Source organism: Oryctolagus cuniculus, chromosome 5, assembly GCF_051225735.1.
Source record: "Oryctolagus cuniculus isolate XC-2025 breed Fujian yellow rabbit chromosome 5, ASM5122573v1, whole genome shotgun sequence".
NCBI lineage: Eukaryota > Metazoa > Chordata > Mammalia > Lagomorpha > Leporidae > Oryctolagus > Oryctolagus cuniculus.
Window position 1 is genome coordinate 40,354,078 of NC_142871.1, and position 13,287 is coordinate 40,367,364.

The 13,287-nt window shown below is 39.0% G+C and overlaps 1 protein-coding gene across 1 annotated transcript in view; it reads right to left on the reverse strand.

Moving 5' to 3' along the window:
- Positions 1–12,592, reverse strand: part of LAMA2 (laminin subunit alpha 2) — a 705,005-nt gene extending 692,413 nt beyond the window's left edge. Inside the window, exons 1-2 of the mRNA XM_089333528.1 lie at positions 12,466–12,592; positions 11,886–12,235 (exon numbers count right to left, since the gene is read on the reverse strand). Coding sequence (XP_089189654.1) covers positions 11,886–12,235; positions 12,466–12,592 — 477 coding nt within the window. The remainder of the gene's footprint in view (positions 1–11,885; positions 12,236–12,465) is intronic.
- Between the last annotated feature and the right edge of the window lie 695 nt (positions 12,593–13,287).

Genomic DNA, 13,287 nt, shown 5'->3' on the forward strand with positions numbered 1-13,287 from the left:
GTGCTTCATATGCTAAAATTACCAACCTCTATGTAGCACAATTATATGCCATATATTTTTCTAAACACATTACATGTATTCTCACTTAATAAAGGTGTATCCCAAAATGACAGATCCTAGAAAAATGTTTATTATACTCATTTTTGAAAATAAGTAGCGATAAATATCTGCTAAAATTTTCATTATGATGCCTGTTTCTAATCACTTTTCACACTGAGCTACTAACGGAACCATTAGCTAAATATAGAAACATGTTTCTTATCTCCATTACTAACTTGCTGTGTCACCTTGATTCTTCAACCCCTGTACAAAAGGACTGCTTGTCACATATAACTTCTTATAAACTATTTTAAGAAAGTTCTAGAATACATTTTCTTCTATTCAAAAAAGATAAGTCAGGCATTGTGAATATCATTTTTGAGTTTTACACTCAAATAAAAAGTGGCAGGTCATAAGCAGCTAGCTAGTATTTATTTATCATACCAGCTAAGGATCTTCACATATATTAACTAGATTAATTCTATTTTACTCATAGGAAATTTAAGCTCCATTATTCAGGCTTTTATACTTAACTAAGTGGTAACCATCTCCAAGACAACATTTTTTCTACTGTTCAGAATTATCTCCAAAACTGAAGAACGTGTGTGGAAGTTGATGATATAAAGAGGTATGTGTTAATAGGAGTACTTATTATAGCCTAAGCTGTGAAGTTCAGAATAAATGTTACAGCATTCATTACAATTAAAACTGAAGTTATAGATTTGCTCAGTATGTAAGAAAATCCCTTCACAAGCAGCCTGATGTTATATCACACAGTATTGGAGAAAATTGTTTCTTGGAGCCAGAGAATTCCTTGGCACCAAGACAGTTTTGAGACCTAATTCATTTTTTGAAGCATCTTGAAAATTCACATTTATTGAAACCTTACTAGATCCTCTGTGTCTATATTCATTGTTCCATATATGTCTCACAACAATTCAATATGATAAGGGAGCTCCCTGAAACAGCAATTGCACTGCTTCATACTCTCCTATATACTTTCAGCCTTATTCAGTAATGGAAAAATGCAGAGTAGGCAATAAGCCATAAAACTGTGGCAGGTATAGATGCTCTTGAAAAAATATATTTGAAGTGGCAAACTCACTCTATTTCCTCTTCTATGTTACAAGCAACTTAACAGGAATGAAACCTTAGAGTTTTAACACTAGAGTTAATAGACTACAAGAATTATAATATTTTCACTTATAATTTATTCTTTGGCCCACAATATCAAGGCAACTAGAATTTCTAAAAACTCAGTTTTCAGACTCCTCTATTCTAAATACCTTTATATAATGGAAACTCTAGGGACTTAAGAATAAAGAACTCAAATAGACAATAGTTTACTAAAAATACTAATTAGGTATTCTGCGTGATAAGGTATAAATGATACATTCACATTGGTGTTCCACACACAAAGAATCTTTATAAAGTTCATGGATGCTTTTATTTTGAAAAAGAATGCATAGATTTAAAAATATGTACCAAAATAAGCTTATCTTGTAATTTTCATTTCTTATAAACTTTTTAAAATTCCCTTTCAACATCTAGATTTATGAATTTCTGTTTTAACCGAGTTTAACTTCAAATGGAACTCCTCAAATCTTTTCATGAAGATATCAGTGTTTTACCACCTTTCAGAAGGAATTTTCAGATTAGCACTGCTCTGCTTCTCAGCAGTCTGAGTCTTGCTCTTTTCATTCACTGACATTACCTAATAAATGCCATGATGTTTCTAGTCACCTTCTAACACGTGACTTTGTGAAGTCAATAAAAATGGACACTTCCTTATAGTTCAGTGTCCAATAATCAAGTCATAAGAATTTAAGGACTAAAATTTGATGAATGTTTTGAATTTATCCACATTTAAGTAATGTGTACCTGTGTATATGTTTAAATGAAAAAGATCTTTGAAGACTGCACATTTTCTTTCTTGTTCCTCCTTAACACATAATAAATCTCTGGTTTCAAAATAGATTACCATCGTTCAGAAAGGAAAACTACTTTAAGGTATCATAAAAGATCTAAAACTCTAAAGGAGATGGCAGCTTAGGAACCATAAAATCAGAACATAATTTTATTTCTAATTTTAAAACTAGTGTGGAGATTTTTGTCATTGACAAGCTACTAGGCATCTAATTTTTTCTATAAAATAATATACTGTAGAGGTGTGCACTGTACAGAAATATGTTGGTGCTCCCAATGCATCAAATGGTATTATACCAATCTATGCCATGCAGAACTCAATGTCCATTAAACACAGAGCTCAACAGTCAAGTAAAAGGATCATACACAAAGGGGCATCTTTAGCATTGCACAAGGTGCCTTTCCTAAGTGCCAGGATTGAACTGTTCCTCAGGTCTTCATCATCAAGTATTTGCATAGATTAACCTGCTATTGGAACTAGATTAGGCTTATCACAGAAGGCTGATATTAGGAGTAATAACCCACTCATAGTCTATTATCCACGATCTTTTTCTAAATGTCACAAGTCCAAATAAAAGTCAAATAGCATAAAGCTTCCATATTAAACTGTATCTACAAGATGATTTAAGAAAAAAAGCTTTAAGGCCGGCGCTGAGGCTCACTAGGCTAATCCTCCGCCTTGCGGCGCCGGCACACCGGGTTCTAGTCCCGGTCGGGGTGCCGGATTCTGTCCCGGTTTCCCCTCTTCCAGGCCAGCTCTCTGCTGTGGCCAGGGAGTGCAGTGGAGGATGGCCCAAGTGCTTGGGCCCTGCACCCCATGGGAGACCAGGAGAAGTACCTGGCTCCTGCCATTGGATCAGCGCGGTGCGCCAGCCGTGGCGGCCATTGGAGGGTGAACCAATGGCAAAGGAAGACCTTTCCTCTCTGTCTCTCTCTTTCACTGTCCACTCTGCCTGTCAAAAAAAAAAAAAAAAAAAGCTTTAACCCATTTTATACATCGTTCCCAAGCAAATGCCATTAGCTTTAATCTACCATGTAAACTTAAACTATGTCCCCAACCTATCCTGATACAGTGTCGGTGGCTTTTAATAAAAAGAATGAAGTGAAATTGTGCTTTATTCATCTTCTGAAAAGTTGCATTTGTTAGAATCATCTCTTCATTACCAATTTTATTCTCCAGCTGGACACTTAAGGAAAAAAGAGGAAACAGAAGGGAAGCAGGAAGGAAGAGAGATGGGGGAGAGCAGCAACACAATTTTCCTCATGAAACTTCTCTTCTAAATGATGGAATTAAATCAGGCCAAAACTTTACTGCTTTAGTCCAAAGGTTACTCCAAGACTTCTGGCGATCCTTAAAGTGCTTACAAAAATCGAAACAGAGCACAGAATAAGCTTCCAATTGTAAAAATAGGTAACATTTCAAAGTTCATTTCATAAAAGAAGCCATCAGATCAATACATCACCCTGTCATTTTTAACAATATTATCTAAACGTTAGCTTTGATGTTAAAATGGATAAAAACCCCAAAGTACACATAGGCCCACATGAAATTGTGAGTAGCATACTTTTGCTTTAAAGTGCACATGAGTTTAAAAAAAAAATCTCTAAGGAATCTATGACATACTTCTAAGTACGCCGGGGAAAATAAAAAGAGCAATGCAGTTCCTTGCATTCAAGGTGACTGAAGCACTCATGAACTTGGGTCCTGGTACTGGATGCCACAAGCAAGTTTGAGACAGACAATGAGAAGACTGCTGAGGTGAAATGCTCCAGAACATGGAATCAAATATGATCTATGAAAGGGATGTTTGGGGCAAGGGATGAATCTAAAATAATCCTATGCTTGGGTTATTGATCTCATCCCATGGATTAGTGCCTGTTTGAGAGATGTAAATGCATTTTCAGTCATTCATTAAACTCTGGTCAAAGCTCATACATGCTTCCTCATCTCACTCAGGATAGAAGGTGAATTCTTTACAATGGTCAACTGTGCTCAAAGGACACTTCAGAGAGTCCATGAAAAATTGAATTAAAACTTTTTGGTGTAAAGCAAATTGTAATCTGTACCTATGACTGGGGCTTCAAAAAGTTATAATGTATCATATATGCACACACACACACATATATATATATACACACACATAGGAACATTATAAATAAATGTGTATTATAAAAAGACTATTCATGGCTTCCAAAGACCAGCATGGTGGTATAGCAGGTAACAGCTACCTTCTGCAACACTAGCATCCCATGTGGGTGACTGTTTATGTCTGGCTGTTCCACTTCTGATCCAGTGCCCTGCTAAGGACCTGGGAAAAGCATCAGAGGATGACCGAAGTGTTTGGGCCTCAGCCGCCCACAATGGAGTCCCGGATGACACTTCTAGCTTCGGCCTGGCCTGGCCATGGCTGTTGTGGCCTAATGGGGAGTGAAACAATGGATGGAAGATCTCGGTCTCTGTCTCTCCTTCCCTCTCTAACTCTGCCTTTCAAAATAAATCCGTGTTTTAAAAAAAGACTATGGATTTCAGAACAATTTGCATCAAAATAAATTTTTAAATCTATTTTCCACAAACTTTTTGAAGGTCTTTGAGTACGATGCAGCACCCCATTGCTGTCAGTCCCTTACACCTCTGTTTTATGCTGAAAGTACCCCTCTACCCGATAGCTGTAGAGACCACTACCATATCACCTTCAAGTGCTTGTGCAAGTGGGATCTTCTGCAAGAGGGCAACCTTTATGAATCCATCCAAGATAGTACTCAATCTCCCTACACTCCCAAAATTGCTGACCCCATTTATCCTGATGTATTTTTTGCTTGTCCAAGACATTTATCACGTTACATTCTATAAAATTAGGGTATTCTAATAATTCTTTAATACATATTCAATATATTATTGCCACCCCATCTTCAGTCCAACCACATTCAAGAGTACTTCAAAAAAATTGTGCAAAAATGGAAGGATGCATTTATTTTGGTGAAAAACTTTTTGAAATCTATGCAGTTTTTTCATAATATGGATTTTCCATGAACTTTGTGAATACCTTTTGTATCCACGCATTTCAAAACTTCCTTTTCCATGAAGTCTTTTTTATATATTCTTGTATAACTTCCACAAGAGAAGGAATACTTTGGGGAATGGGAGAATCACTGAATTCATTCACTCATTAATCATAACCTTGTGCCAATCTACTTGTCTTTCTCTAATTCTACCTTGTTTTTTCTGGTTTGGGTTTAAGATTTATCTTTTTTTTTTTTTTTTAAACGCTGCTGGTTCATTCCACAAAATGGCCATCCTGGCCAAAGCCAGGAGCCCAGAATCCAGCAGGATCTCCCATGTAGGTTACAGAGTCCCAAGCACTCAGGCCATCTTCCCCTGCTTTCAAAAGGTACAAACAGGATTGCCAGCATCACAGGGAGTGACTTCACCTGCTGTACCACAAAGCAGGTCTCAAATTCTCCCTTGCTTCCTCACTTACTGCAACTGGGCTTCTACCTAAGTTCCTGCTGAGCTGCCCTGTTCAAAATTGTGACTTTATCTAAATTCTAAATCCTAATCTTCTGGAAGCCAAAAAAAATTTTTTGGACAGGCAGAGTTAGACAGTGAGAAAGAGAGAGAGAAAGGTCTTCCTTCCATTGGTTCACTCCCCAAATGGCTGCAACCTGGTGCTGCACCGATCCAAAGCCAGGAGCCAGGTGCTTCTCCTGGTCTCCCATGGGGTGCAGGGCCCAAGCACTTGGGCCATCCTCCACTGCCTTCCTGGGCCACAGCAGAGAGCTGGCCTGGAAGAGGAGCAACCAGGACAGAACTGGGGCCCCAACCTGGACTAGAACCCGGAATGCCGGCGCCGCAGGCAGAAGATTAGCCTAGTGAGCCGCGGTGCCGGCCCTTGGAAGCCAAAAATTTTATGGAAGCATTGAAAATCCTTTCTTACCTTTTTTACTTAGACTTCAGCTTCTACATGAGGACATACTGAAAACTGTACAAATCACATGGAGTCACCTTTTGAAAATCTTGCTTTGATAGGCTCACAGCCATGTGCCACTAAGTAGACCCCTACTGGATAGCTATGCTGACTTGACTCAAGCAGGCATTTGAGATACAATCTTTGGATTCTAGAGTTGAGGCAGCCAGACCCACCACTGAACTTGCTACATATAGGTTGACTGAGATTAGTTTCCACATACTGAAAGTCACTATGTCTGAATTCCTCCCCTTCCGCTGTGGCTAGAATTGTGGTCCTATAATTCTAAAATAGATTATGAAAAGAGATGTGAGACTTCATATAAAGGTTAAGTACATTTTAAAATAGTCTACTGATAAATCTAATTGCATCAAGAGAAACAATTCTATGGCTGGCACTGTAGCACAGTGGGTTAACGCCCTGGCCTGAAGTGCTGGCATCCCATATGGGCGCCAGTTCAAGACCCGGCTGCTCCGCTTCCTGTCCAGCTCTCTGCTATGACCTGAGAAGGCAGTAGAGGATGGCCCAAGTCCTTGGGTCCCTGCACCCACGTGGGAGACCTGAAGAAGCTCCTGGCTCCTGGCTTCGGATCGGCACAGCTCTAGCCGTTGCGGCCAATTGGGGAGTGAACCAGCAGATGGAAGACCTCTTCTCTCTCTCCCCTCTCTCCCCTCTCTCCCCTCTCCATGTAACTCTGACTTCCAAATAAATCAATACATCTTTATAAAAAAGAGAAACAATTCTTTAATCTCAGAGGTCCAAGTCTAAATGTCTAGTACATTAGTCATTGTCAATGAACAATCAGTATTTATTGAATGTATAAACTGAAAAATAATGGCAATGCTCTGCTTTAGATAAATGAGGTCTCAGAAAATATTAAATATTAATATTAATTAAACTTTTCTTAATTATTGCTAATGCAGTATAGAATATTGTAGGAATTCAAAATGTTACTAATTCAGAAATTTTTAACTAATTCATACTCTTAAAACATAAGCTCCTTTTTTTCTGAGTTATACCCCAAAAGAATTTAGACATTTATTTTAGTATTAAAGTAATTATATCTGTACAAGATGAAAACATTAGTCTTTATAATCAGTTATCTTGTATTTCAGGAGCTATAGTAACAGAAGTGAATTGCATAAGAATTAGCCAAGTATGTGCAATTTTTCATAATTCCCAGTAACTCAATGTAGATTCAGTTCATTACTTTGCATGTAATGTTAGGACAGAAAAACATCATTGAGACAACCAATCTGTACATACTGATATGTAAGATAATAAAACATAATACACAAGTTACCGAAATTGTATTAATTCTACCATATTTGTAATATGTCAATGTTGAATATGTTCTCATTCTCAGACATACATTTAATCTGTTATCAATCATGTTTATTAAACTATTTTGGTCAGTGGGTAGTCAACAAGCCAAAAATTATATAGCAAAATCAAATATCAAAAAAGTTAATTACATCCAGGTTGATGACAATCCCCTGAAAATTTCTCAGGTAATTTATAAACTGTTCTCACATTTTATATTACAGGATACTTCAGAACTGTGCAACTGATGGTAAAATGGAAATTGTAACTAAAGTATCTTTGCCCAAAATGTGAGGATTGTCTCAAACATGTTTTCATTTTAAATCCCTGAAGTCAACTAAAAAGACTTTTATATTGTACATGTAACATTTGACATTTAAGAATTCAGAAAGGCAAATACAAGTGTGCACTCCAATAGATTTTTTTTCTTTGAGAGGCAAAGTCCGAGAGAGATGAAGAAAGAGCACCCATCCTCTGGGTCACTCACCAAATGCTTGCAATAGCATAGAATAAGCCAAGCCTAGCCAGGGGCTAAAAACTCATTCAGGGTCTCCCATATGGCATGTGGCAGGGACCCAACTATTTGTGTTATCACTTGCTGCCTGCCAGGGTGCATATGAACAGGAAGCTGGAATCAGAAGAGGAGCCTGGACAGGAAACCAGATGATCCAATGTGGGATTCTGACATCCCAACTGAATGTTTAACCACGAGGCCAAACATCCACCACAAAAATAACTTTAACACAGCAGTCCACCTGTTTCTGCAGTTTTGCTTTTCATGGTTTGTTACCTACAACTATCATCCAAAAATCTTGAATATTCTAGAAATAAGTCACAAGTTTCACATAAGTATAATTTTTCTACTTTATTATTTTTATTAGTCTCTTACTATACCTAATTTATCATTTTTATCATTGGTATCTATGCATTTTTTCATAAAACATATTACTTGTAAACTTTTTGAAGACCCTTCATCTGCATGGATTTCAAAAAACTTTTCCACTAAATAAACTTGCTTTTATTTTGATTTCCTAGGAGACTTTGGAAATACCTTTATACGCCTGGGAAGAAACAAGTGTATCTAGGGATCCATAGCACCATAGTTTCAGACACTCACTGGGGATCTTGGAGAGTAACTGCAGTAATAACAGAGGACCTGCTGTACTAGAATCTCGGAACTGAAGGTCTACAGTCTTGCCGAGTCTTCCCCTCTGTAAAGGAACTGCATCCTAGAGCATTTTAGATCAATTGTACATCTGATCACTGCAAGGGTATTTCCAGAATCTAAGAGCCCACACACACCGTTCTGTCTTAACAGCTCAAAATGGAGAGGAATGGAGATGGGAAACTGGAAACAGGGTGCTGGTTTCTCCACCAGTGGAAATCAAACCTTCTTCATCATATTCCGTGGATCACAGTGCAGCCCTCAGAATCTCTCAGTCTCTCTTACACATAACAACCCTTCTAAGGATGTAAAGTTATCTCATGACTTTCTCTCCTCCAATCTTTTCTTCAAAACATTAAAGGCTTTACTTGGAACATTCTCCCTATGAAAATCTTTTCAGACCCTCTAACTGTTCTATCCCCTCTCCTCTGAATTTACAACCATTTGTCAATTCAGTTCAAGTGTGCGTTAACACACACTCCTGTTTCTGTGAGTCATGCATAAAGATGAGCTAACTTTTCTGTCACTGCGCCATACTATATTCAAATGTTCAACCAGAACTTGCTATATTTCAGACTGGCCTTTTGAAATTTGCATTCATCCCTGTTCATATAAAGGAAACAAATTTCTAGAAGAGGGCATATGGAATTATTTAACATCTGGATATTAAATAATAAAACCAACTCCATGTAGGTTCCTTTCACAGTCATGGCTATTGAGACATTTAAAATTCCTACATCTGTTACTAACCAACTTCACTGCCTGATTCAATTTTGGACCACCTGCAGTTCTGATAAACTTGAATCTTATGTTTTCCATCAAGTCATTACTAAGACAGGTGAACCTGAGACAACCTCTCCTACTACTGCAGACTGCTCTTCTTTGGAAACTTTTTTCAATCTGTTGCAAATTACCTTTACATTTCCATACATTACTCACAAGAATATCAGAAAAGATTTCATCCACTGCCTTGCTGAACTGCAGAATCACGTTGACTACATTATTCTCCTATGTTGTCTTTCTTAGACACAGTTAAAGAATTTCCTTGGACTATCACATCTGCTAAAACAATGCTATTCATACAGAAATTTAGTATGCTATGAAAACCACATGAAAAAAAAATTAAAAATGAGTCTGATTCCTAATTTAAATATAATTTCTAGAAATAGCTGCTTTATATCAACATCCTTAATAAACTGGCATCATACTATAAGAAAAAAACCATAACTCCTACACAATCAGTACTTAGCTAGGAATTTCCAGCTAATACATATAACGGAAAACAGAAATGTCAATGATAACCAAGAAAATACTTTTTCAATCAAACTTGTATCCAATCATGTTCAAAGAACAACACTGAAAAAGTAAAATGGCCACTGAAAAAGTAAAATGGCCTCATAAAAATCAATCAAGAGGGAACTTCAGCAGAAACACTACTGGAAATGTATTTAGTTGTTGAAAATTAAGTCACTTATCAGTTATGTAAGCTTACATCATAGCTACTCCAAGTCACAGGTTTTATATTTGTAAGATGAGAATACTAACAGTCAAAGGAGTAAAAAAAAAAATGTCCAAATTATAAATCACAATACAAATTTAAGGTATCAAACTATTTTATACATGCATATAATGCTAAGAGCTTCCACCATTTATCTTTGAGCTACCTTCCAAATACATTAAAAACGGTCTATAACAAAGACAATGAGAGTTTGGAGAAAGCCAAAATAGGACAGTCTGCAGTAGACTCCATGCTATAGTCATTTTACATAAAATTGCTCATTGTAGGTGGCACGCAAGTGATCCCTCAACAGAATGGCGAATTTAAACCCTTCTTTCTGTATCCACGTCACGTCACTTAGAGACCTTAGAAGCGTGAACTATCTTACCTCGGTTAAAAAAGAGTACAGGGAGGGCAAAAGCAGGGATAAAAGGAGCAGAGAATACATGTATGTAATAGGGAAAATCTTCACTGAATCCCCAGTCTGTGTGCTTTGAACTTCTTCTGCTCTGTTCCAAGTTGGAGCCCTGGTGCGTATTCTCTCTCAGCTGCCTAACAGTTCTCAAGTATTCTGTATTGTTAGACAGTTCCATACAATCAACCGGAGGTTAATTGTTCAAAGGTTTTTTTTTTTTTTTTTTTTTTTTTAAATGAACTGCTGAACAGATTCTCTAAATCACTGTCTTACAAATTCTACTACTTTGGCCACACTGGTCCCATTTTACCTCTCAGAGAAGGAAAAAGCAAAAATGGAAGAAAAAAGTTCTATGGAGAACACAAGGTCATTTTTATCCTAAGAATTTTAACCAGAGAGTTATTATTAGTTAGGAGCTTAGGCTATCTTCTTACTCCTTTAGAAAATAGTACTGTAAAAAAGTGCCAGGCTATAAGAACAGTAACTAACAGAACCATTAGGAACAGCTTTCTTCCACTTAACCAAGAAAGGGATTCGTATATTTCAAAATTTTAGCAGATTCAGCCTCACTGAAACTTCATAACCTTCTAAAAAAAAAAAAAAAAAACACACACACACACACACACCAGATATAGGGTATTTTGATTATTTAAAACCAAATCGTAAATAGTCCTTAAATAGTTTTACTTTGATACCCGTGTCCCAACATACAGAAATGTTTGTTGAAATGTATACTTTAAAAAATCAATTCTTAAATTGCTACCCATGAGCTTCTTTTGAAATGTGTGACAGTATAATAACTCTTCCAAGATTCCCAAGAGTTTCAGAAAGTATATGCATGCAAACATTATGATGCTCTGATGAAAAAGCCTTAAAGCACATTAAATACAACTTTTTTCTCAAGTTCCCTGAAGTATGTATCTTGTCACTGAGTTCTTAAAATTCACGACGTAGATGCCTCCTCTCTATTTAAGCCGGAGGAGAAATTCCAGTACGAGAAAATCGGATACCGAGAGAGGATTTGCTATGGAAAACGTGAGGCTGGAAGTGCTGTCCCTTGAAAGAATCCACATACTTCGCCACTTTAGCATTCGTGTTCAGTTAGAAACAAAGCCCCTTAGAATTAGGAAAAGATGTATCAGCTGCCGTTTGAGGAGTCCCAAGACAACCCACAGCTTGGAAAACCTCTCTCTGCAGGGATCAAGTCCGATTTGGAGGAACTTTCTCAGTTGGAAAAAGTTTGCCTCTTGGAAGGAGTTTCCCAGTCAGCTTACAAGATGTGTCCTGACAGCAAGACTTCTCAAAAGCGAGGAACAATGAGAAGTGCTTCACATTCCTTGGGCTGGAGGTAGGCGATTCACCCTACCCCGCAAGCTCAGGGATTTGAACGCGAACTTGGCCTCGAGTTTACCCTCCGTTGCCCCACAGCGCACTCACTCCCTAGAGGCAAAGCCAGAAAGGCATCCCCAGCCCGCAACTCTGCCGAAGAGCGACCAGGGAGCAGCCGCGGACCCTCGCAAAGGATGGACTCAAACGCCCGTGCCTCGACTGTACCTCTTTGCTGATGCGCCTGTGGCTGCCGCTGCTGCTGCGGCTGCTGGGGCCGCTGCGCCTGGCCGCCCCCGAGGCTCCGGAGCAGCAGCAGGAGAAAGACCCCGGCCGCTCCTGGCATCGCCGTGGCCGGGAGCAGATCCGCTTCTCAAGCAGGAGCCGGAGTCGTCGTCGCAGCCGCGCTGACCTGGCCCTGGCTTGTGAGCCGAGCGAGCTGCAGCCGCTGGGGAAGAGGAGGAGACAGCCCCCTCCCTGGCTTTGGCCGGGCCGCCGCCTGAGGGTGGGGGCAGAGCACACTCCTCCCTCCTCTCCCCTTCCCGGGCACGCGGCCCCACGAACGCCCAGCACAGGCCCTTAAAGGGTCCTTGGTGGGAAAGACCCTTCCCGGAGCCTGCCTGCCTTCTGAGATGAACCCCGCGCGCTTCAGCTGTTATGTGAACTTCTTGTAAATTAAATAAAGTAGCCTTAAAATGCCTACACATGGAAAGCATTATTTGGGGGAAATCTAGAAACTTCCTTGGCTAAGAAAGTCCCAGAAAACCGAATAGCAGCCGCTGTGTGTCCAGGTGATTGGAGGCAATACCTACGGGGCCAGGTGCTAGAGAGGTTCCTGGCCAGTGGGACGCGAGGACATGGGCAGGGCAGCGAGGGAGGGGGGCATGCAGCAGCCTCCCCGGCCCGCAGAAGGGGGGCAAGGAGGACTTTCCCATTGGTCCTGATAAAGACCTTTGCAAGGGTGTCAGTGCTCCTGGGCACATTTTTGTCTTCTGCCCTGGTTCAACTTAGTTTTTTGGGGTCTGGCTCAAGTGGTTCTCATAAGGTTTGCAAAAGGTCTTTGATAGGTTTTTTTTTTTTTTTTTTTTTTTTTTTTTTTTTTTTTGAGACTTACAGAGGCTGGGTGACTGCTAATGTAAGTGTGCGGTGCAGTCCAGAGTGCCCTTAACCCTTCACGCCCAGGACAGCCTCTTCACTCTTGGACTTCTGAAAGGGCCATAGGGCGTTCACCTGAGGAAAAGCCCTTGTGTAGATCTGAAACCTAAATGAAGCCTTTTTGCCCTTAAAACTTTTTGTATGTCTTGTTTTTCAGGATGCAGCTGAATGTATAAATTGACAGAATATAGTTAATTTTTTTTAGCTTTCTCAAGATTTTTACTATTTCAGGAAAAAACCCCGTCATTGATAAATGACCTTGCTGTAGTATTTGTGTCACCAGGACAATATCGATAACCCCCTGGATTATATCGATGGTGACTTAGGAATACGTGAGAATTTGTTTTCTTTAGCTAAGGCAGCTTCATCCAAGCTATAAAAATACAAGTCTGTATTTTTATAGAAATGAATTTTTATAGTTTCACAGTTAAGACAGTATATTACTCTTTTTAAAATATTTAAGTTACAATATTAT